General features: G+C 38.0%; 1 protein-coding gene across 23 annotated transcripts in view; it reads right to left on the bottom strand.

Moving 5' to 3' along the window:
- The window catches only part of DLG2 (discs large MAGUK scaffold protein 2), a 1,870,454-nt gene that overhangs the window by 15,199 nt on the left and 1,829,029 nt on the right, over positions 1 to 26,226 (bottom strand). For 13 of the 23 annotated variants that reach the window (XM_076002367.1, XM_076002364.1, XM_076002370.1 and 10 more), the window contains one exon: positions 11,188 to 11,287. In XM_076002367.1, coding sequence (XP_075858482.1) covers positions 11,188 to 11,287 — 100 coding nt within the window. Of the gene's footprint in view, positions 1 to 7,377; positions 7,420 to 10,289; positions 10,336 to 11,187; positions 11,288 to 26,226 lie in introns of all 23 variants that reach the window. The other 10 variants (XM_076002368.1, XM_076002366.1, XM_076002385.1 and 7 more) reach the window with 3 other exon arrangements.

The following is a 26,226-nucleotide window of genomic DNA, read 5'->3' on the forward strand; positions in this document are numbered from 1 at the left end:
CTCTAAGAAGCACATTGTTCGAAAGCAAGTGTCTGCTTGTTTCATTTATGATATAAAAACTTCATCAGGACACTAAGGATTTTACTCTAATATTAATTCATCAGGAAAATGCTGAGTCAATTAAAGGAGATTTAAAATTGGGGACTGTCCTACATCATTGGTTATAATTGCTGCTAAGCTATGCCCTGAAACTTTTAGAAAGAGAACTAAAGAAGACAAAGTGTAATAGTAAAATGTCAGTCCCTCCAATGTCATTTGCTGCAAGCTTTCTGATTTAGGGTGGACCTCAAGTTCAACAAATAACCATGGAAAGTAGATTGGTTTTTGGCAATTATTTTTTCAATCATCTATTTTATCCAATTGATGGATTAATTGGCCGTGGGATTAGCCCGATTCAGCTGCAAACCCAGAAGGGTCTGCTCCCATATTTATATTAGGCTTATTGCTGACTAACCTTCGGTGGGGAAATAGGTTATTAGGGCTGTTGAAAATGACTTTGTGTCTGCTAGAGGAGATAGTGGAGGAAGAGTGGAATATGAGGTAGCTTTTCCTAAAGCAAAGGAAAATTCACCTCATTGCTTTATATCCTCACCACCCCTGAAGCACATTCACAGTCTGTCAATGCCTTCAATAGCCATGGCACCAGCCAAAGGTGAATTAATTTCATAATAATAAGTTAATACCAGACTGTTTTGGCAATGACAACTGATTTGGGGAAGTTAAGCAGTTTGCGGGTACAGCTGTGAAGTACAGATGTCTTCTCTGGAGAATGGGTAGCTGGGGCAGGTTGGGGGTGGGGATATCCTACTTTCTCAAGTGTGAGAAATGGCCCCAGGCTTAGGTCATATCTTATCTCAGTCTCAAGGCTGCTCTCGCAGAATGGCACTGCTGTGCCAAGCTACTACCTCCTACAGGCACAGAGAACCTAAGTGGCATCTACCCATGGCTGCCGTAGAAGTTCAGGGGGCTTTCCCACATCTGGGCAGGGGTTTGCTGTGCAAGGAGTCAGAGTCACAATTTTTTGTATTCAGGAAAAGAATGATTCCCTTTGAATAAACTACTGAAATTTACAGAGTCTAGGTAAAAAAAAGAAAAGTGACAGTGATTGATTGCTAAGGCCCCATTATCTAAAGCCTGAGCTATGTAGAGGTCATAGGCATTGAGAATAGTGTAAAAATTCTTGGGGAAAAAGTACAGTTTTAGGCATAGAAGCATGGTAGACTAACATTGCAGTGTTAGACTATAACTTTATGGGGAAATCTTCATGAAATGATTAATATGTGAGGGGAGAATTCTGACCACAAGTTAACAAAAGTTTTAAATGTCGGGTGATACTTGCACCTCCCCATTAGACGGGGAGCTCCACAGAGGCAAGGGCAGAGTTTCATCCATCACTGTGCCCCAGTGCCCAGCTGAGTGCTTAACATAAAGACGTCAATGAATTTGCACTCTGATCTCACTCGTGGGAAACGAGATGAGCAATGAGGTCAAAGGTAGATTCCCCTTTGTACTTCTGTCAATATATTCATTTCACTTTGGAAAGTGTCGTTTTTATCTAAATAAATAAAACACATCATGTGTCCATAAGAGTCTCTTTCCAGGGCCTTGCAAATCATTCTGATGCAACATTCTGAAGGCAAACTGTAAATGAGATATTTGATGTCAGTATGTATGATTTGTGATTCAGAAAAGCTGGGCAAAGCATGGTTTGGATTAATTTTGTTAGAGTTCTGTAGCTCTTCATTTATCCATTGCCTTTTGATTTACTTCCCTATGAAAGGTACTGGTGCTGGTTCAGCATTGGCAGACATCATTGGCAGCGTCCCTTGGGGCACAGCCATCCCAATTCTCAAGGCCCTGTGACAATCAGGGGCCTCGTGATACCCAGGAAGCCTGCAGGGAAGCTCTGCAGGTGGGCGTTACATAATTGCTGTGAATTCAGTACCTTAAGCCAAATTTTACCTTTATGTTCAAGAATGAAAAGCCCTATGGGCAATGGGAAGGAGACAGAAGGGGAAGAAAAAAGTCACAGCAATGAAGGAAAGAATATTCGTGTCTGTGTGGGACTTTGCAGCTCCTGAGGGCCATGGCTTGAGGTAGGTACCCCAGTGGTCCCCATCTCACAGAGGCAGAAGCTGAGGCTCGAGATGTCAACGAGGCCTGTTTCCTCAGCTAGTAAGTAGTGGAGTTAAGCTCTAATACCACATCCTCTTTTTGGACTCTTGTTGAATATATCGCACTTTCCAAAAGGGTGAAAGAAGTAGAATTCTCTGTGGGGCTAGGCGTAGAGGTAGTGTTTACAAATGAACACAGGGGTGGGGACAGAGATAGGAGCTGAAACCAGGTCAGAGTCACTGAGAGGCATCCGGTGTCCAGCTCTAAACACAAGCTCTATTTTTTTTTTTTTTTAATGCTGCTGTGTCACCTCCATAAAATAGTCATCCTTAGGAGTTTTTCTATTTTTTGCTCTGGAGGGGTTGGCACTTAGAAATAACAGCTGACAAAAAGGTACAAAACAATTTCCTGGTCTTGTTTTGGCAGCCGCATGGCTGAAAGTGGGAGAGCAGCGCAGAGCTGTGCGTGGACGCCTGCAGCTGTCAGAATCTTGGCAGGGTACTTTGTCACAGTCCCCATGAAACAGTCTGTGTGTAAACTGGAAGCGAGTCACAAGGAGAGACACTGATATACCTTCATGCTAGAGAAAAGCTAGTTGCTGCCCTTTAGGAATTCTTGGAAACGAGAAGAGAGAGGTGAAGGAAGTGAAAACCAGTGGTAGTAGAGTTAAATGTTCTAGATTTAGCTTCTAGTGCCTGCATATCATGATTATTAAGAACAAATTAGGATCTTGGAGCCATAGACTGTTCGTGCAAAGGAAGGGTTTGGAGCCCATGTGCTTCATAGCGGGCAAGTATACAGCACATGTTACTCCCCGATCCTGGCATTACTGCGGGCCTCGATGTGGTCTCAAAATACTGTTCACGACAGCTCTTCAGGCAGCTATTACCAATTGGTTAGAGTTGGAATCTTGATTAAAATCTGTCTGCCATTTTTGTTCTAATCTGAGCTATTCATTTTACATAGGACAGAAATGAGCTTTAAAGGCTTCGAGCAATTTCTTCAAGGTCACATAGTAAACTAGCGGCTCAGTATCTCCATAGGACGTTCAGAAAATTAAATTAGTTAATATACATACAGGCTTTAAGTTCAAGTTTAAGACTTAGTACATAGTTAAGGACTCAGACAAGTTTAAGACTTAGTACATAGTAAAAGCAATATAAATGTTGCTGTTTGTATTAATCTGATGGAAGGGTTGAAATGTACTAGAAAAAATGTCAATGTCAATGTCAATGTGGAGAGGCTTGGATTAAAACTATAGGGAAAAGTGAAAAACGTATGGGATTCAGAACTTAAATGTCTTGGTTGCACTTGCAGTGCTACCATTTATTAGTGAGGCAGGTAGCCTCTTGGAGCTTCAGCTTCCTCATGTGGAAAGGGGGCTATATGGTGAAATATATCTAATATGTTTGTTGCAGAAATCAAATGAGATAATAGATGTAATGAAAAACCGCTTTTAAAAGACATCTAAGGGCCAGGTGTGGTGTGCGGTGGCTCACGCTTACAATCCTAGCACTCTGGGAGGCCAAGGCGGGAGGTTTGCTAGAGATCAGGAGTTTGAGACCAGCCTGAGCAAGAGCCAGACCCTGTCTCTACTAAAAATAGAAATAAATTAGCTGGGCAACTAAAAACATTAAAAAAAAATTAGCTGGTGTGGTAGCGCATGCCTGCAGTCCCACCTACTTGGGAGGCTGAGGCAGGAGGATCACTTGAGCCAGCAGTTTGAAGTTGCACTGAGCTACGCTGATGCCAAGGTACTTTACCGGGCAACAGGGCAAGTGTCTGTCTCAAAAAAAAAAAAAAAAAAAAAAAAAGATATCTAAGGGCAATAGCTGAGAAGAGTGGAATAAGAAGGATAGGCACCATTTTGACTAACTCTAGAGGTTTGGGGTTTCCTCATCCCAGTACCTCAATTTCATTCAAATCATTTCTTCAAGATCCTTGTTTTGAAGATCCTACTTAACTGATGAGCACTAATGGGTTAGAAAGATAGTCATCAGCTCCCACACATCCATGAGGACATAAAGAGCTTTGCTGAGCTTCAAGGAAGGCAGGTCTTCTGCTTTAGAGATTTGCATAGTCCCCATTATATCTGCTGGTGTTATTTGTCACCTCCAAATATAAGGGAAATTGAAAGGTATACTAACAAACAGCTAAAAGTACAAGTTTTCATATTACTACTTTATTGACAGAACTCTGGAATTAGCCCATAATTAAGATAGTTTTGAGATGGCACTTTGCATAATTAGACAATGTGTACTTTAATTGCATTTTTAGCTGGTGCTTAATATAGTTGGGCTTGGAAAAAATGATTCTATAATGTTTGAGATAGTGCAGCAAAGATCTGAGCTATTTATTAATAGAAATTGAGGGTTGAGTGCATCTGTGTGCGTGCAGATGTATCTCAGGCAACATATGGGACTTTCACATAAGGTTGTCACAATGTGTAACTCCAAGATGCAGTATGAATGCACTCTGGATTGTGAAACACAGTGGCCTGGGTCTTTATTTCTAACTTCTGGCATTTTAAACATTTTAAAAGCCATTTTGTCCCCAGAGTGGAGGTGGAATGGTTGTAAGACTAAAATATAACACCTGGGTATTGATGAAAAAAGGGTCTTTTTTTTGTATTTGTTTACACTGGTATTCACAAGACATGAAATTAGTCATAATTACAGCAAAAGCCAGGAATTCACTAGAAAAATATAGCCTGATTTCAAAGTTGATACTTTCTGGAAAACACGTCTTTCCCAAACCTCTTTGCCTTTGTTGTGCCATTACTCTTTATGAAGTTACTTCCTCATCTTGTCTAGCTGGCGAGTTCTTCATCTTTCCATAGCTCAACTCAAAGGCCACTTCTCTGAAACTACCTCTGAGGCTCCCACTATTCTTGAGCCATATCTTCATACCCGTGAAACTTTGTGCATCTTTTCATTTATTGATCTCCCTCTCTCACTATACGTGTGCTGAGATCGAGAGTGAGTTGATATTCATATTGAGTCTCAGGGTATCTAATGAAGATGTGGCATATAGTAGATGCCAAAGGAATAAATAAACATTCTTTTGGAATTTTTTGTATTTCCACCCTGGAGCAAGAAATGTCATTTTTCTCCTCTGAGCTGTGACAAAGGTCCTTCTTATTTCTGTTCATTGTAAAGAAAACAATCGGAGTGGCTGACCTTCTGTAATCTCAGATGAGACCCAAACCAATGCAGATTATTGGACTCCACATTTGCCCCATTAATATCAAAGAATCCAGTTCCAACTCCTCTCTCTTCTCATAGATAATTCAAGGTGCTTGCAAGTGTTTTCTTTATTTACTCTGTAAACATTTATGTGCACCTACTTTTTGAGAGTGAAAATAATTATTGATGTTATCTTGGAGCATCACTCCAAAAACTTGTCAAGGAGCTGAAAGCCTTGGCCCAATTTTTATAACTTAATAATTCTGGGAGAAATATTTCCATCTCTGAAATAAAAAAGGAGCCTCTAAAATACTCTAAAAAAGTGTGCATTTCTTGTGCAGTATATAGTTTCCATAAAAAAACTGAAAGAACAAGGCTTGATGTTTTGCTTTTCTATATCTATGACTACTGGATGGAAGCACAACACTTGAAGATTAAAAACTAAACATCAAAGAAACTAGTGTCATTGGTCTTCATGAAACCCGACAAATAAGTTATATTTTTCTTCATATTAAATTGAAGGCAGTTCATGGGTCACACAAACTTTGGTCATTTCTTCTTAGCTTAGGTTTTTGTTTCAAAATCAAATGAAGAGGGGCGAGAGGAAAATTTTTTCTGAAGTTGGGATTATCATAAAATTATGAGTAGAAAGAATGTAAAAATGTTAAGGACCATGTAGAGAAAAGGAACTCTTTAAATCCTCCCATCAATAAGACTTGATGGAATTCTTTCTAACAATAAGACTTTCATCAATAAGAAAATTAGGTGTTTCTAATATCATTTGATTGATCAAGGGTATCTCATCACAATTCTTTTCATTTTATTCTTTGCACTATATCATTTTCCTCCTCTGACACCATCTCCATCTGCCATCTTTCTTTTTTGTGCTTTTTTTCCCCCTACTGCCACCTTTTCCTCTTTTGTGCCTTTCTTCTACCTGTCACAAACCTGATTCTCCAAAGCCTTTCTCAAAATCCAAATTACATGTCTTACTACATGAACGCTATTTGGCACTCCACTTCAAAAAGGCATGGGTTTGTAAAGTACCATGCTACAATGGGGGAGGAACTCAAAACAAGTCCAGATTTCCATTAATACAATATTCAAGCAATAGACAATACCAATTTCTGCCTTGGTATCTGTGGGTCATATGCATTGGGCCTGCAATTTTCTAACATCTGTGGCAATTTTGCTTTTTGTGTAATCCATTTCACTAAGGAATACACATTAATATTATCAAATTTGTAAGGATTCCAGTAATATTATGTACTTATGTTAGTCACCAAAAACCAGTAATTAAGTGGTAAGAAACCACAAGAACTGATCGAAAGGATGTGTTTGGTATTTGGTGAATATTTTCATATGCTAAGCAAATGGCTTGTAGTGACCAAATAAAGACCAGAAATAATTTTAAATAGTTACCTACCTTTTCAGTTAAGCTTTCTGACCCAAGAAGATTTGTTCACTTAAAAAAAAATGTAAGTTCCTTTAACATTAAAGGATCAAACTTTTTCATCACTTCTCCAACCATCACAAAAATAAAGTTAGATATATTATAGTATCTACCTTAAAAATTAATCAAGGAGAAAGTGATGTAAAAGATTGACACATGATTTAAAAGGAACACTGTAATTTATAAAGATTTCTTTGGTAAAGGGAAGTCAAGAACAGAAGAGAAAAGGCAAAATGAGAAGGAAACTAAAAGCATGATGAATTTTCAACCCTCCTGCAGGGAGTTTAAATTAATTTAGGGGGGTTAGAATATCAAAATTCATCACAATGAACTTTTCACATGCCTTCTCTGTGAGAATTGAATCAATGGGTCACCACTGAGGTTGGAATTGTGTTTTGGCAAGACTGCTATTGCTAGCACAAATCACATAAGGGTCCACTGATGGCCCTACTGTCTTTTTTATCTTTCTACATCAAATAATGATTTTGTTTCAAGCCATTTACTTTGGATAAGGATGATAAAAGGCAGCAATTGAAAAACAACAACAACAAAAATCTGAAATGACCACCACAGGCAATGAGGCAATTGCAAAGAAAAGAACAGCAAACCAAAGCAATAACTTACGGTAGCTACTTTCGCTATCGCTGGCATTAGAAGAAACATGTTCTGCAAGAACAGCACAGCAAATTAAAGAGATACCAAGCATTGGAAAGCAGCCAGAACTGAAAGGAGTACACTCATGCAAGGCTACTAGAAATGTGAGCAAAAGGCAAGTAAAAGGCCGCAGAGGAGGCTGCATTAAGAAAACTCAGATAAGATAAAGAAGATGAAAACTTTATCTTCATTTTACAGGAATCTGCTGCTTGATTGCTGTTCCTTCTTTTTAAGAAACCGAAGAAAATATCTTTAATTACAAAAAAAGTATAATGTCAACCTAGACAATTTTCTTCTTATAAATACTATAAACCATTCACATGGCTCTGATTTTTCCAAATTTGTACAATAAAGGCCAGTGTGTCTGGACTGAATGTTTTCTTGACTATAGATTCAGGAGTTTCTATTGTGTAGACACTGTTTTCTTGTAGGCTTTATTGTTTCTCTATTTTAGCCTCTAAGCATTTTGCAGGCACACTATTTCAAATTGTCAATTGATGTTTGGAATCCCTTGAATTTTATTTCTTTTTAAGTACTTCTTAAACTAATTCTCAGGATAAAAAGAGATTCTTGAAGATCTTTTCTGCTTCAGTGAGTAAGTAGAAAATCTTGGAGGAAGAATCAAGTCACTAAAAAGTATTTTATGAAATAGTTCAATATTTCCTTGTTTTTATTTTAAGATACTTGCTTAGATAGCTATTGAATTCTGGAGAAATGGAACAGGCAGGAGATAAATGGCCTGATACCCAGCACAAGTCTTGGCACGACATGTTTTTCATTCATGTTGAAGACATGCTTGTACAGTGATATTCAAAGTTGTTTTTTCATACAAACACAGTTTAGCTAACATAACAGGGATATCATATATTGTTATATGGCAGAATTAGAGGTTTTATTTCCAAAATCATTTCTTTTAGCTATATTGTTTAAGGTACAGAAGATAAACTCATCAGCTTTTCAGCTTGTTTGTATATCACCTTAATTAAATGACAAATATGTAACTATTTGGTTTCTGAAGCTCACTAACAATAACATCAGTTTTTAAAGCAGTGACAACTATTGTACATTTAAAAAATATTTTTGTTGTACATTTTTAGAATGAGAAAAAGACTATATAACATTATTTTTAATAGTAAAAATAAGCACTTTGAAGTGTGTTTGATATTATATGCTCTTGCCAATTGGATAGATTAGTTTTAGAGCATGAACTAATGAAAACCAAAGCATACGTTAAATTCACACGAATCATTTCTCTTTGCCTTGGTCTATGACCAGAACTGTGCCATTAATTTGGGGAAACATTTTACAAATGTAAAGGGGCACTAAGGAAAGAATTGTTGATTAATCTGTGCAAATCTGTCTTCTTATTACTAAAAAGAAAGTCAAGGCACACATTCAACAATATTTGTATCTTCATGTACATTATTAAGTACCTTGACTTGGGGTATTTGTACTTTTAAAAATCTGTTCAATTTTTAAAGAGTAAGAAAACATTTGCACATCTGGATTTGTGACACTTCAATGGCAACTACTTTTTAGTGATGTTTATTATTAACAAGATCTGAAAATGCTTCTTTCCCCTCCAAAGCTGGAGATTTACAAACTCTCACTAGTGGTGCTTGATGCTATCCAGATAATGTTGAAATCGATATTTGAATTTCAGTCACTAATTCAAGAAAAATTTTGTATTATATTCCATACAGTGACTCAAAAATAAAGTTTTCATCTTTAAGAAGATCAGTACTCTTGATCATATTTTGTTTTATATATATATATATAAATAAGTTGTTTTATATTTATATATATATAAATTCTCCAAGTTAACAATTTGAATTATGAAGGGTATCATTACACAGGGTTATAGAAACAGCCCTTGAAAACAAAGTCCAGCTTAACAGTATTTTGTTTTACACAAATGAAATGAACAGCTTCTAAAACTGTTGCCCATAGCTGTTAAATTAAAGCAAAACAAAAATTGAACATTTGATACAGTTGCAAAAGACACAAAACTCTGTTCTTATTTCATTGGTGCCTACACAATGGGGTTAGTTATTAAAGAAGAAAAAAATCATAATATAGTATACTGATACATAGGATAATTATTTTTTAATTGCTCAGTGCAATGAGACACAGATTAAAGACATCAATAATTAGAAAATGTAAAGGTTTAATATATTTTATTTTTCACTCTATATTATAAAATGAAGACCTGATTATGTAATACTGCTAATAAATCACTAATAGAAAAACATATTAATACATATCTAAAACCTTATTATACAAACGTTTCAAGCAGGATCACTGCAAGTCAGGAAAAAAAATCAATCAAAGTTAATAACAATTACTTATGGAAGATCAAATAGCTTAATATCTACTTTTTGAGAATGCATGTTCCTTTTGACTATAAAGTAGCTCCTTTACTAACAGTAAAATACAACCCAATTATGCAATTTGGCGAGGTCATTAACTATTTCCAGGTGAAAATGCAGGACATAAAATACATTTCTACTTTGCTATGCTAGAACACTTAGCTCACCCTTTCTTTCAACATGGCTTCTTGCTCTTGGAAAGGGATTAGGCGGCAGAGCAAGTGATGCTACAGTGGGCATCAGGACCATGTTGATCTCATCACATGGTCAGAAAGGGATGGTGTTAACTGCAACAGAAGTTAGAGTGCCTGACACGCTTTGCTTTTAAATGCTGACATGCAGAACAAAACGATTGAAAATTACTTTGTAGGAGCATTCACAGCTAGGTAACAAATAAAACTCGTATCTTGTGCATGCTAGGAGTGAAAGGCCCTCAAGAAAAGGAACAAAAGCCAAACTCAAAAGGAAAGGAAAAGAAAAGAAAAGTTACAGTGACCATTCCTGGAAACTTACTCAGAGTCTTTGTCCCATAACCGTCGTCACCTAATCCGGGGATGTCCTGCATGGAAGTCCCCAGAGAGAGCAATGAGAGAGGAAGAACAGCCACGGAAGAGGAAGGAAGAAGTCAGTGGAGTTGAAATGGATACTACCATGACAGACCATGTTGCCTTAACAATCTGGATCCCACACTCTGTTCTTTGGAAACAACTTTCACCCCAAAGTCCCTGGGCTGAGACTCAAGAAGGAAATTTCTGATTTGCAAAGCAACTCGAAAGGTTTAAGAAGGAAATTGCAAGAAAAAAAAAAAAAAAACCAAGGAAGATTCAGCAAATGTCATTTTGCCCACTGTCAATAATGTTGCCACAGAAATGTCCCACTTAGAGGAATAATCCTCTCCAAATTTCATAAGAAATTCTTAGGCTTCGTATCCACCGTACAAGCTCACTTCACAGCAGGCATTTAACATTTGTTGGGACGGAAAGAGTGAGCAAATGTACGATTGATCAATAAAGGTCATTAAACTGTTCCCAGTTAGCTAGCATTCGAAAAGTATATACGTATCAATAGAATCCAATATTTCCATTAAGACAGTAATTTGTCTTAAGCACTAGAGAGTTGCATGATAGAGAAGGCAAACCAGACATGGTCCTGGTCAAAGATAAACGCTGGTTGGAAGCAAGTCCCAGCTTCGGCAAATCCCTCTCCAACGCATTCTGCAAAGAAAAGCCATATGAAAGGAAGGATCCAGACTGCAGTCAAACACTGGTCACAGTAGTAAACCTGACCTGCCTGCCTGCCGTGTTGTTTGCCTAGGCGTGTGGCGTGGGAGAGCCTACATCATGCGTGTTGCCCGTGAAGAATTTTTTTTCTCTTGTGTTGCATGTGACATTATCTTTGAGAATCTACTTACGTTCAGGATCACTGGTTTCCTGCTCACTCTGCTCCTTGTTCTTGTAGAATGGGAATTTTCGTGAAAAGATGAAGCTCTTTTTACGCTTGTCATTGAATGACTGTGAAGGAGAAAAGGCATGGGGCAAAAACAGGGGACGTCTAATTGCTGTCACACTCATGCTGACAAAACAACTAGTTTGTAAAAGCACAGAGAGCTGTAGTGACGCAAGAGGATACTCTAAAGAGGTGCCAGAGGCTTCTAAAGGCAGATTTTATTTCCAAGGAGTGTAAATTCTGAATGATGGCACAGGTGAAAAATTGCCACCCAATCAAAAGATTGGTTACAGATAAATGATGGTGGAGGAAGAGTCTTAAATTGGAAGCAGAAGACCCTGAGTCTTTGTCCTGGCTCTACATCTTGCTAGTCCCTCATCTTAGGTAGCTGAATCTCTCTGAACCTCAGATTCTTCATCTGCAAAATGAGGATAAGAGTAGCAGCTCTTAGGTTGGGAGACTCTCAAAAGACAATATAAACAAGTACAATGTCATCTTATCATCATTGGGTAGAAAAAACCTTACTAGAGAAACTAGTTTTCTTCTCAGTATCTAGATGTCTTATAAAATATCTTGAATTTGAATTACTTCAGTTTAGATTTAATTAAACCTGCACAGAGAAGTGTGTAGATTTATGATATAGCATAATTATAGTCTCACACACAGATATATGATAATTACAATATAACATTTTTCTTCAGGCTGGCATAGTGGCTCATGCCTGTAATCCTAGCACTTTGGGAGGAGGATAGGAGGATCCCTTGAGGCCAGGAATTCAATACTGGCCTGGGCAACATAGGGAGACCTCTGTCTCTATAAAAATAATGGAAAAAATTAGCTGGGTATGGTGGCTCATGCCTGTAGTCCCAGCTACTTGGAAGACTGAGGCAGGAGGATCACTCGAGCCTAGGAATTAGAGGTTACAATAAGGTATGATTGGGCCACTGCACTCTAGCCTGGGCAACAGAGCAAAACCCTATCTCTACAAAATAAGACAAAACAAAAAATCATTTTTATTCAAAAGGGATTTTAAAGATAATTTAGCCCCATGCTCTCATTTCATAGACAGGGAGCTAGAGGCATAGAGAAGTTGAGTCTCATACCAACAGAGTTACTTGGTGGCAGCCAGGAGGCAGTCAAACAAAATCTGTTAAAATTACTGCTAAAGGAATATTAACTTGATATTCACTTAGCAAAAAGGAAAAATGACAGTCACTGATTTATATTCTGATAAGACTAAAAGAATACATGAATGACTGTATTTAAAACTATAAACCACTCCTTGAGTAAATGAGGCTGAATTAAAAATTATACCTATATACATAATAGAATTTAGAATTTATTCTAAATTTTATTCTAAATTCATAATTAGAATTTATTCATTTAAGTGAATAGCATGCACTTGCCTAAAAGACTCCTTAAGAAAATGTCATTTATTCCACTGCTGCTGTTATTATGTAAATGCTTTGTTGGGCTCTTCTTTGCGAAATCTGTTCACAGTCATTTCACAAGCTAGAGGCTACACAAGTCTTATTAATTTCATATTCACATATCATTTTAAAAATATGCTTTGCCAGCTTGATGACTATCCTTATTTGACTGATTTGCCTCTGAGGGTTTTTCAGCTGCTTAACAAAATCAAAATCCCTCCTCAAGGAACAAGAGTTGCTACTACACAGGTATTAAAATGAATGTGTCAAAGACTCTGAGATAATTTGAAAAGGGGTATTCCAAAACAGTTTTGGCAATAGCAATTGGTAGGAATAAATGGAGAGCCAGCAAGGTGACTACTTGGAAGGAAAGGGCAGTTGTTTGGATATATGTGTTTTGTCTTGGTGGGAATTAGTCATGTGCCCTTAATGGATTTGAAGCTTGACAAAATGGTATAAATAACTTATTTTCTTTGTATACTCATGCACCCCCTATATCAAATATCCATTTTGGTGATCATGTTCATTTAGGACACATTTAAATACTAAAATGTTGGTACTGTCATTCAGTAAGTGATTCATTACTTTTTTAGGTGGTAGAAAATTTCACCAAAGTAATGGAGCTTAATTTTATGCCCATTAAAAAGGCTTTACAAAAAATAATAAATCAAATATTTAATAATTTCTGAAATCAGGGGACAAATTTTATACTTTACATTCAAATACTAAAAATACCTTCTCAGGAAAAAAAGAAGTATCAGACCATGAGACCTTATTACTCTACTGACAGCACCTATGTTCAGTATAGTTTTATCATCACTCATAATTGAGGGTTGGTATCCAAAGACAAGATTGGGAATTGCCCCCAAATTTTCCCAGTTAAAAATTTATAGTCCTTAAAGTAACATTAAATATTCTTGCATCACTCCAGTTTCATGCCACTTTTACATTTCAAGCATATTTAAACTTTAGTAACTGAAAATAAAAGAAAAAAAATTATGTAAGAATTAATGGCATGTGATATTGCAAGGTATGTTAGACATTTAACTTCAACATTACTGATGACTTGTCATGCAAAAAAAATTTTACAAATGTTCATGCAAATACAAAACAATGCCAAGAGCAGTAAAGCCTGGGGTGAAAATGTAGACACAGATCGATAATGTTGGCCCAAAATGGAGCTGCATGCAAACCAGATCATTTAAGTTGTCTCAAGGGTCAAAGGAAAATGAAAATGTGTTGTCTGTGATTAATTCTTTTGTTACAAAGCAAGGACTGTAAAGTGTTAACATTTCCCAACTATGAAAATGTTGTGTATCATGAATCATCTGATTGGGACATAATACTACTGACCACCACACTTTTGAAAAGAACAGAAAATACATAATATTCAAGAAACACCATTTAACATATCGGTCCTATTAGCAAAAGCCATTTTGTATTGGAATCGAAGAGAAATTAATGAAACTATTGGTGGTTATGCTTCCTTACACTTATGAAAATAAAACCAAATTACAATTTCAGTTCACAGTCACAGATTTAAAAGTCACACATTTAGAGTCTGAGTTAAACATTTCAAGGATAAGAGATTCTATGTAGTTTATAATACTCTAACACTATTCTTTATTTTTTATTAGACATGGGTAATACCATTATATGAGTTTTATTGCTGCCATAATTTTTTCTTTTAATATGAAAAAGGCAAATCTGTTACATGAGTGTGAGGTGAGAATAATAAATTAGCACTTTTACTATTTATAGAACACATGGCTCTAAAGCAACGGACTGGTTTCCAGCTCTATTCTTATCATACTTGATCAATGCTATTATTTCTCTATCTATTACAGTATCTTAGATCCATTACTTTATTGGCAGGAAACTTTTTTGACTAGCTACTTTGAAAATACCAAGTAAATGTGGCATAGGGTAAGCTGGCATAACTAAGAATTCCATTTGGGAATTTGACCTGAATGATTGAATTCTAATGAATAAAAGTGATAAAATAATTACCATTTATTGAGCACTTATTATGTGCTGGTCTTGGTTCTAAAAGCTCTACATGTGCTAATTCCCATACTAACTTCATGAGGTTAGTACCACCATTATTCCCGTATTACAGATGAGGAAACTGAAGTTTATAAATCTTCTGTTACTTGCCCAGAGTCACACAATTGGTGAGCAATGAAGTCAGGAATTGCATTTGCAACTTTCCTGATTGCAAATATTCTGTTCTTATGAGCAGAAGAAGTTCTGTAAACCAAGCCTGCTTCAGGTTTACATTGAAAATTACTAGCATTTGACTCTCTTAAGTGATACCACAATCTGTCATTGCCACAACTTTACTGCTTGGTGAGTATTTATTTAAGACATCAGATACTGTTGGTTTTAACATCTTTTTTGGCTCCCTGCTATAGTTTTTGTGATGCCTATTCATATTTTTGAGGGCTCTATTTTATTTTTCTTGTCCTTATGATAATGTAAAATAAATAAAAATAATTTATTTTAGCAGGACAGGCCATGAATGACAATTAAAAGGTAATTGCCCATGGCAGACAAATCTATAGAAATAAAGTAGGTTAGTGGTTGCTTAGGGGTAGAGTAGGGGGTGCAAAGAGTGGAAAGTGACAGCTAATGGGTACAATGTTTCTTTTAGGGGAGATGAAAATATTCTATAATTAGATTGTGATGATGGTTACATAAAGCTATCGCTATACTAAAAAACACTGAATTGTATACTTTAAGTGGATAAATTGTATACTATGTGAATTATATCTCAATGAAGCCATTTAAACAAAAAAGAACCCCCTCCCAGCCCTACACCACAAGATGAGAACAAACAATTGCAGCAGATTTCTAATTTTATTTGGTGTAAATAATTTTTATCTTTAATTGAATAAGAGGAAACTACCCTTTATTATCTGATTCTGTTTTGTTTTTGTTAAGTGAATACCTTTCATGTTGTGACAGACAATAGAACACCCATACCAGGAGTCAGATCTTATCACTGTCACTTAGAAGTCTCCAGGTTGTTAAGTCAAATGGCCCAGCCTGATCCCAAGATGTAATGGCATTAGTGAAATGGCTTAAGATAAAACACATGCTTCATGAAAAAAGGAAACAAAGCAAAAATCTTAAATCCTTTTCCTATGCAAATCTAATATTTTTAAAGATATATTAGTGAGTCTTGACATAATTTTATCATTTTCACCCAGAAAACTTTAAAACTAGGGACATGTTTTAGTTTTTCTCCTTATCTTCCTGTTCTAATTTTCTCAAGCTTTGTCAAACATTTCATAATTCTACAGTATCAACTTTGTGATATGAATGTTCTTTAAGCAGAATTTAGATTTAAATTTGTATGGAGCTCAGGTACACCTTTCCTATAGCCTCTTTTTTTTTTGACAGCTTTGTGAAGTCCAAATCCTCTTTATTGTTTTATAAATGCTTTTTGCTCTTAATGTATTCTTGTTTCTCCTCCTAAAATAATTGTGTTCCCCTGGGAAAGCTGTTACTATAAATTTGGGCTACCACTTTGTATTATAAATATCTTGTTTTCACACACAAAAAGGAGAAGTAAAACAAGAGAAGTAAAGAACAAATAATAATGAGACAGAGAGGGGTTAAGGGAAAGACAAGAGTTGGCTTGAGATATCTCTGTTCCTAGAAAGGTATCTATGTGAATGTATGGATACATATGTGTGTCTGTGACATGCCTCAATTCAAAAAGTTTCCTTTTGCAATCCTAATGAATTAATGAACCTAGGCATTGAGCATCAGTAGCTGCTAACATCATACAAAAAAGAGACAATCAGATGTTATGTGTTTCCTGATAGAAAAACAAAATAGTAATATAAAGTAGTCTTGCAAACATCACCTTACTCCCAAAACAAAACACTCTTAAATGAACCTAAATCTAATCAAACCTCTAGATTCAACTGCCAGTTTTCAGAAATAAAGAAGACAGAAAAATATGAAAAATTATACTACAAGGGATACAATCAGCAAAATCTGAAGTGCAGGAAACTCTATAAGACAAATGACTTGGTTTCTTCAATATAAAAATTGTAAGAAAATAAATAAGCAAAAAATGGAGAGGAAACATAAAAATCAGACTTAATTGCCAGGCCTGGTGGTTTACACCTGTAATCCCAGCATTTTGGGAGGCTAAGGTGGGAGGATTGCTTGAGGTCAAGAGTTTGAGACCAGCCTGGCCAACAGACCCCATCTCTATAAGTAAAAAATAAAAAAATAGATAATAAAACTAGCTGGGCATGGTGGTGTGCATCTATAGTCCTAGGTACTTGGGAAGCTGAGGCAGAAGGATCACTTGAAGCTCCAGGAATTTGAAGTTGCAGTGAGCTATGATTGGGCCACTATGCTAAAGCCTGGGCAACAGAGAGAGATCTTGTCCCTTAAAAAAAAAAAAAGGAGACTTAATAAGGACCAACTAAATACAACGAATGGACTTCATCTGGGTCCAACAAACAAATTATAAAACAAAGCAAAACAACAACAAAAAGCACTTATGAGGCAATTTGAGCCCTGAAAAAGACTGGATATTTATTAATCCAGTAATTGTTAATTTTTATGTATGATAATGACATTGTTATCATGCCATATTGAAAGATTTACAGTTGAAATGATCTGATGTACTCGATTGCTTCAAAATAGTATGGGAGGGACATAGTAGTCTATCCTCTGAATATATTCTCAAGGTGGAATTGGAAAGAAATCTTGAACTTCACTTAGCAGGTTTATTATTGGTTGATCTTCCCATTAGACATAGTTCATCATATCTTTCTCCCTGAAGCACTTGCTTGCTTCCTTGAACACTGGTACGTCTCCACATTTTCCTTGTTTTCCTAACCCATAAAGCCATTCCTCCTCAGTCTACTTTGCTGGATCCTTCTCATCTTTTCAGTTTTTAAAAACTAGGAGTACTTGGATTCAGTCCTTGGTTCTCTCTTCTCTTTCTCCTTCTCCTCCTCTTCCCTCTCTTCCCTTCTCCTCTCCCCACATTTGCTCTGTAGGCGATTTCCTCCCATGCTGATGACTTGATTACACTCAAATTTATCTCCAGCTTGGAACTTTTCCCTGACTCCAGACTTATATATCTAATTGCCTACTCACTATCTTTACTTGGATGTCTAATAAACAGTCATAGAACCAAACACTTGCTCTTTCTTCCACACCCCAAACAAATAAACAAATAACAACAACAACAACAAAAAACAAAGCAAGTAAGCGAAAAACCTTGGTCCTCACCCAGTCTTCTCCATCTCATGAAATTATAACCCTTCCAATTACCCAGGCTGAAAACTTGGAGTCATCCTTGACTCCCTTCTTTCTCTCACACCCCACATTCAATCTGTTCATAAATCCTGTGTTCTTATCTTCAAAATACATCCAGAATCTGACCACCTCTCCATCATCTCCATCTGACCATCTCTCATCATCACCACCATTTCTTGCCTGGAGTGTGAAACTGACCTCCAGCTGGTATCTCTGCTTCCTTCCACCTATTTCTGCTGTACTCTGTTCTCTTTAAAAATCATAATTCAGATCATGTCACTCTGTTTAAAACCTTCTAGTGGCTTCTCATCTTATTCAGAATAAAACCCCAAATCTACACAATGGCCTACAAGGTTCTCCATAATCCAGCTTCTAGCTGCCACTTTGATCTCATCTGCTCCTGAGTCTTTGCCTCACTGTACTCCTGCCACGCTGGCCTTGTTGCTTTTCTTTGAATGCTCTGAGCACCATCTTGCTTCAGGGACTTTGCTCTTGTTCCCTCTGCTTATAATGTTCTTCCCTTGGAAGGCTGATTCCTCACTTTGTTCAGGGTTCCGCTCAAACATCTCCTTATCAGAGAGGCTTTTTCTGACCAATTTATCTAAAATAGCATCACCCCTGTCATTCTTTGCCTTCCTTTATTTTGCTGTTTAACATTTATCACTGTCTACCTATATGTATATATTTGTTTATTGTCTGTTTTCCCCTACTGGAATGCAAAATCCCTGAAAGTAAGAACTCTTTTTGTTTTCATTTACTGCTGCTTCTCTCGTGCCTTAGAACATGCACACATAGTATGTGCTCAATAAATATCTGTTGAATTAATAAAAGCTCCAAATCCTTTTGTGTTTGATCATATTCTAGCACTTATTGCTCCTTATTTTTTTATGATTTACTTGGATGTCACCCACTAAACTGTGTAGACTGTGAACTCCTTGAGGGTAAAGGCCTATTGTTATCCTATTACTGATTATTTTTAATATCTTCTAAACCTAGTACAAAGTCTGCTAGTGAATAAATAAATCAACAGCTAATGCAAAAATTGGCTTATTTGCAAATTAGTGGGAGGATTCTCAAAGGGGCCAATCATCTCTGATCAAATATGGAGCTTGAGAAATAATAAAATCCTAAGCCCTCTGACTGACTGAATAGACCCCTTCTTGGCTAATGGGACCCCAGAGAAACCTAAAAACTGAGCTCCTGGCCATGATGGGATAGGAAGTCACTCATGCCTTGTTATATCTCTTCCTCATTCACCTCCATTAGGTTTTCTTCCCTAAAGGTTAACCAGAGCCAGCCCTTTGGGAAGACCTGCTCCATTACTGATTTCAATCAACGCCCAATGCTGCTCTTCTCTCTTTGCAGTTCCGGCACTACAACTTACCAGCATTCCTTCCTGATAAGAGGCCCACTGACCATAGAGTGGTTCTGGTCAGTTGGCAGAGGAGGATCACAAAGGGTTTTCTTGTCCTCAGCTTCACGTTTTGACATCAGAGGGCCAAAAACTCCACCCTTGGATTATGCTAAAGTGCCATTTTTTGGTAAATGTGAACTATGAAGGGGCTTGAAGCTCAATTTTGTATGTGCCTGTTTCTCCTTTCATAAATATTCATGACTCCTCCTATAGCTTGTTAAATATGTATATTTGGCCACCCTGCTCAGCATAAATTCCTGTTCTTGTTGCCTTTTCCTCGAAATACACACTCTGGGCTTCTGCCCAAAGCTATTGCTTCCCAGCCTGCGAGATGGCCAGCCTGCAGGCTGCAATCCTTTATGAGAAATAAAGTTCTGCTTTCCAAATTTATGAGCCTTGTCATTCTTCAGTTGACAAGTTGTTCTATGGGAGGAACTTTAACAACAGTAGAACTATCAATGAGGGCTTAGAGAAGAAGAGCAAGTAATATCCAATCTAAAGGGAAAGTAGTCTCTTCCAGTGTTAAACAATAAAGTCAATTTGTCAAAGCAGAATGTTTCTGCTAACTCAAACCTCATGTCTGCTATGACCTTACACTAGCAAACCTTGTGTGGTTTAATAAACCAAAGAGGCTTGAGGTTGCTTCATTAGGTTCTGCCTTCTGTGGCCCTGCCCCCAAATAGCTATGGAGGAAAAGACCTGCTATGTCATTAGGCTGCTCTGGGCAGGTGTTGCTGGAACTCAGCACCAAGGCAAATAAAACCACTGTTTGATTTTGTTTTTAAATAAGTCCTAATTATTAATTTATTAATTTAAATAAGTCCTATTTATTAAAAAACCAAAATGAATTGGTTATTATCATTTTTAAAAAACACTATCACATAGAAGTTTCATATTAACCAGAAACACTCAAATTAATGGCATACTAAATTATTTAATTTAAACCTGCAGATTTATTTATGTCAGCTCCACCACCAGCCCAGGATCCAGGAACTGTCCATAGCCCTATTCTACGTTACTCCCCCGCCAGCCTCCTAGTCATTTACCTGAGGCTATTTCAGAAACACTGACTAACTCTACTTCCTACAAGATGAAGAAACAACCATCCTACTGATGGCTACTTTTGTATTTAATTATATATTTCCTATTCTTTTTTATACAACAGCCTCACATTTATATGAATTTTTCAGCAAAAACAAGCAATTCCCAATGACCTTGCCCGAGACGGCAGAAACACCAGGTTTACTGTCTTAAGCCCTTAGAGATGCCTCCCGGGCAGGTGAGACCTCTGGGGGTTCCCTGGCTGAGTTCCCTGCCTGCCAGTGCCTGTGTTTGACTCACCATGTTCATCTCAGTCACTGGCTCCTTCCACAGTGCTCATTTTCAAATATTTCTTAAGGACTTCTATATGTTTTTTCCACAGCTGGAGAAGGTTACCTGCCCATCTGCAGACAGCCTATTGCTGAGGGAACCAGATTTTCAAAGTTGGTCAGTGTCTATAACACACGTATATATACAACACATGCATGTACAAGGCACCTGACATTAATTCTGTGGGTTGATTATATCAACTGGGAAAATATTTGCAAAGTGGAAACTGCAGAAACATCTGTAAGCTTTCTTATTCCCTTGATTACTATTCTTACTGCAGGCAATACTTGCCTTGAGTAATCAGTAATGAAATCTAAGGCATATACTAGAAATGTCATTGGAGATGAATTTACTGATATGCCAATGGGACAAATCAGCGTGCCAACTGTTTCCTGCAAATCTCTGGCTGAAAATATATAATGTTCCTCTCAAATGTTCTACTTTCCTTTTATTTCTGATAGAGGCTTGTTCATGATTTAAGTTCATGTCAGGGAAAATGTCACCCAACCAACAGGCAGGGCATGACACTCCAATTTTACTTCTTGAAGATGGGGAGCAGAAATAATATTTCTAGGGTAGCCCCCTGAGATAAAAATTCCAGGAATGAGGATGGAAGGGGGGGGGAGGAGGAAGTGAGAGAAGGAAAACGTTGGGGGAGAGGAAGAGAGTGGGAGGAGAGGAAGAGAGAGACAAGGACCCTAAAACTTCCAGGTATGGGTAAGAGATGAAGAAAAGATGAGTTCAGATGTTCAGGAGATGGAGTCCTTGGAGGAAGCACTATAATCAAAGTGTTGTTGGGGTTTCCCAGTGTTTCATTGACAATGGATCTAGTCCAGCTTAGCCAGGACTCTTTTCTGCAAGCAGAGCCCCTACACTGCACAACTCTAGAAGGTGCCATTCACACTATGGTCTGTATGAAAACAGTGTTTCCTTTAATAAAGTTGAGCAGGACACAGATTGTGTGGCAGCTCTGTATCACCCCAGACAAAAGGGGTTTCATTGTAAGGATTCTAGAAAATCTCATCAAATATGAAGAATGGTGGATCAACCAAACAAGATAGACTATACGCAGGTGGAACACTGAAGAACTAGAATCAAAGATTCGAAGGCAATCAGGACTCTCATACTCTGTCTCCTGATACTATCTCAAGAAGCATTTGCTTTATTCTCTCTCACTACTGACCAGAACCTTCTACATGGTGGCAAACACAGCCACCAATGATTCCTAAGCTTCCTTTCTCATAGTTTTTACACCCAAGACTAACTCTAGTACTCTCGGGTTCAAGTTAAAAAATCTCAGGGGAGGTCTTCAATCTGTTTGGACCAGATTAAGTGTATAGTTTGGTGTCATTCAACCATGCCAGTGATGACCATGGGCAGGGTCTAGTGGACATGAAAATTACTTGGCCATGGTGTATGTATGTACCAATGTGTGTTGGGGGAAAGGAATACATATATTATTACCAGGAAAACATGATATCAAATAGAAAATACACCGAATGCTTGTCAGTCTTTTAAGTTATTTATCTACTTCAGAGTTCTAGTTGACAAAAACAAACTCATTCTGGACTGCTCCTCTCCCCTCCCCCTTGTGTGTACATTGCCAAAGTTCTTCAAAACTGATCTCAAGGGTCATCTCATCTTCCAAACTCAAGATTAAGTTAGTGTTCTTTTCTGTTATCACAGAACTCTAAATGGCTGCATTTCCCTGCACTATAGTACTTATTGTGGCATATTTATATTGTTCTGGCTTGCTGCTATTAAAGAGGAAGCTCTGTGAGGCTAGAAACTGTCTTATCTGTCTATTACCATAGTTATAACCATGGTACCTCCCCCAGACTTTATTTCCAGCTTAGGCTATTCTTCTGAACTCCATACCCATAAATTCAACCTCTTACTTAATCATGTCCACCTAGATTTCGTACATAGGCTAAAACTCATTGTTCAACAAATGCTCTAGAGTAAGTTGGGAAAAAAATAAACTTTGACTTATAACTCACACCATATCCCCAAATTATTAAGGGATGGATTGCAGATCTAAATGTAAAAACCTAAACTATAAAATTTCTAGAAGAAAACAGAATATATTTGTAATCTGAGATTGGCAAATATTTATGGCTAGAACATAAAAAGCGCACAAAATAGGTGAAAAAATTGCTAAATTGGACTTGAGTCCAAGATAAAAACTTCTGATCTTCAAAAGAAGTCATTTTAAAATTAAAAAGAGTGGGATCAAAAAATGGCAGACTAGAAGCAGCCTGCTAGGATGCTGCTCCCAATGAAAGAAGTGAAAGGTGTAGGCAGCTGTCTACATTGGGATCACTCTTCTTTGAAGCAGCATTGCGAAATCACAGAGAAGCAATACAGGACACTCAGAGTGGGGAAAAAAGGTAATGGGGTGATACATATAACAAGATCAGAGAACATGTGGGAAACAATAGGAAAATAGAGGCTGGGACGCCATGCCTACCCTGCTGGCGCACTGCAAACTGAACTGCAAGACGGCCCCCACCACCCCCACAGAGCTCTGCTTGGTCTTACCAGAGACCTGTCTGGAGTCTGTGCAGAGCCATTGCACCAGGCAACAGGCACAGTGGGGACTGGATAGCAGCTAAAGCCATCCTGGGTTCTTACGTGCACTGCTCTAGATCTGCACTGGGCTGGGGGGGAGTGGACTGATTTGTGGCATCCCTGAGCCATACCCAGTGACTTGAAGCCAAGCACCTAGAGTGCAAGGGGAGCTGAGCACAGGAATTGCCTGGGGCACATCAGGCTCCAACCTGACAGGCATTGGGTGATTGCTTTAGCAGATCCTGGGTGGGGAGTGGAGAGATCTACAGTCCCTAGGCCACCAGAACCAACATCTGCCTGCCTGACTTGGCATTTGTGGGGACCCTGAGCATGCCAAACAACCTACCACTTACTTGCCCAACTCTACCCTCCAGGCCCCAATTGTCTTCTGCCTGCTTGGCCCTGACTCAGCCCTCCAGGTTGGATCAGCCCTACTGCCCACTGGGCCCCGATTCTGGCTCCTCAGCCCTGTTGTGAAGGTCTGATTCTGGCTCCTCCCAGTCCCGGCTCTGAGGCACTCCCACTGGAGCCTGAGGCTCCACCTCTGTGCCTATAGAACCCCCACCAGGCCTGAGACACCATCCCCAAGACTCTGGCACTGCACTGGGACCCCAAGACCCTCTAGAGCCTCCAACACCACAGCAGGGCTGGAAGAACTGCCTCAAAGTCCAATGCCCTGCCAGGGACCCTCCAGCCTCAAACCACCAGTATACTGGGACCTGGTTTGAGCAAATACACATAGCCCAAGAGCCCACGACAACTGCATCCAGCTGCTGCTTGAGCTGAGGCAATTACAGGTGAACAGAACAAATCAGAACAGCTGCATTATAGAGTTCTTGTGCACATGCCCCTCCTCTGCCATGTCAACATTCAAGAGCAGGGAGAAAAAAAGAGAACATTGTATAGTGACCTACTTCTTACTCTAACCAAACAGGAGAGTTTCCAGCAATGAACAGGAGCCCCGCAAATCTATTAGCCCTGATTTGAGAAAAGATGTATCAGATGAGAAGAAACCAGCAAAAGAATCCTGGCAACATGAAAAATCAAAACAGATCAAAACCCTCAAAGGGTCACAATAGAGCTATAGCACTGAACTCCAACTACAAGGAAATTGTTGAAATGACAGAAATGAAATTCAGAATATGGATGGCAAATCAGATGAATGGAATTGAAGAGAAAGTTGAAAACCAACAAAAACAAGCCCCCAAAATATTTCAGGAAAGTAATGAAAAAGTCACTAAAGAACTAGACAAAATAAGGAAAGATATAATAAAACTTAAAGAAATGAAAGAGTCATTCAGGAATTTTCAAAACACAGCAGAAAGTTTCAGCCACTGATTAAACCAAGGAGAAGAAAGAGCTTGAAGGCAAGGCTCTTGAACTAACTCAATTATTTAAAGAAGCAGATAGGGAACAAGAAAGGCAGAACAATCACTCAGAGAGATGTGGGACTATGTGAAGTGAACAAACATACGAATTATAGGTATCTCTGAAGGAGGAGAAAGTGCTAAAAGCATGGAAAATCTCTTTGTGGGAATTATGGAGGAACATTTCCCTAGTATTGCCAGAGATCCAGATACCCATATACAAGATGGTCATTGAACTCTGGGAATATTCATGGCAATAGGACATCTCCAAGACACATAGCAATCTACTGGGCCAAAGTAGAAATGAAAGAGAATATTCTACAAGCATCTAGATGTAAGCAAAAACTAACCTATAAGGGAAACCCCATCAGGATAACAGCAGACTTCTCAGCAGAAACCTTATAAGCCAGAAGGGAGTGAGGCCCCATCTTCAATCTTCTTAAACAAAACAACTACTAGCCTAGAATTTTGTATCCTGAAAAACTAAGTTTCATATTTGATGGAGAAATTAAATCTTTCCCAGACAGCTACCACTGAGGAAATTCGTCATAACTAGACCTGCTCTGCAGGAAGTACTCAGATCTGCATTATACACAGATTAGCATAATAGACACCCGCCAGTGTAAAATCACCAAAAAGCTAAAGGTCAAAGCCCAAATACCACCATGGCTCAAGATGTAAAACAAAGGCAATAAAGTTCTGTGCAACAGGATGAACAGAAATCCACAACACTTATCAATTCTTTCAATAAATGTGAATAGCTTAACTCTCCACTGAAGAGACATAGGCTGGCAGAATGGATTAAAAATACAAGCCAAGTATCTACTGTCTTCAGGAAAAGCATCTAACCCACAGGATTCATCAGACTCAAGGTGAAGGAAAACAATATTCCATGCAAAATGGAAACCAAAAGAAAGCTGGTGTAGCCATTCTCATATAACATAGACTTCAAATCAACAAAAGTAAAGAAAGACAAAGATGGTCATTATATAATGGTGAAGGGAACAATGCAACAAGAAGGCCTAACAATCCTAAAATCAAACCCTACTTGATCTCAACAGAATGATAAACAGCAGCATTGTAATAGCCAGGGACTTTAACAGAAAGGGACAAATTCTCCAAACAGAAAATAAACAAAGAAACAATGGACTTAAACAGTTCCCTAGATCAAATGGGCCTAACAGACATTTATAGAGCATTCTACCCCAAAACCACTGAATATGCATTCTTCTCATCAGCTCACAGAACGTTCTCTAATAATGATTACATCCTACACCACAAAACAGGTCTCAACAAATTAAAAAAACCAGAAATTATACCATATATTTTCTCAGATTTTCATCTTAATTTCCTCCTTTACCCAATAACTATTCAGCAGTAGGTTATTTAATTTCCATGACTTTGTGTAGAGATGAGTGTTTACGTTGGAATTGACTTCTAATTTTATGCCACTGTGGTCTAAGAAGATATATGGTATAATTTCTTTTTTTTTTTGAGACAGAGTCTCACTCTGTTGTCTGGGGCTAGAGTGCCATGGCATCAGCCTAGCTCACGCAACC

Source organism: Microcebus murinus, chromosome 4 (genome assembly GCF_040939455.1).
Source record: "Microcebus murinus isolate Inina chromosome 4, M.murinus_Inina_mat1.0, whole genome shotgun sequence".
Classification (NCBI taxonomy): domain Eukaryota; kingdom Metazoa; phylum Chordata; class Mammalia; order Primates; family Cheirogaleidae; genus Microcebus; species Microcebus murinus.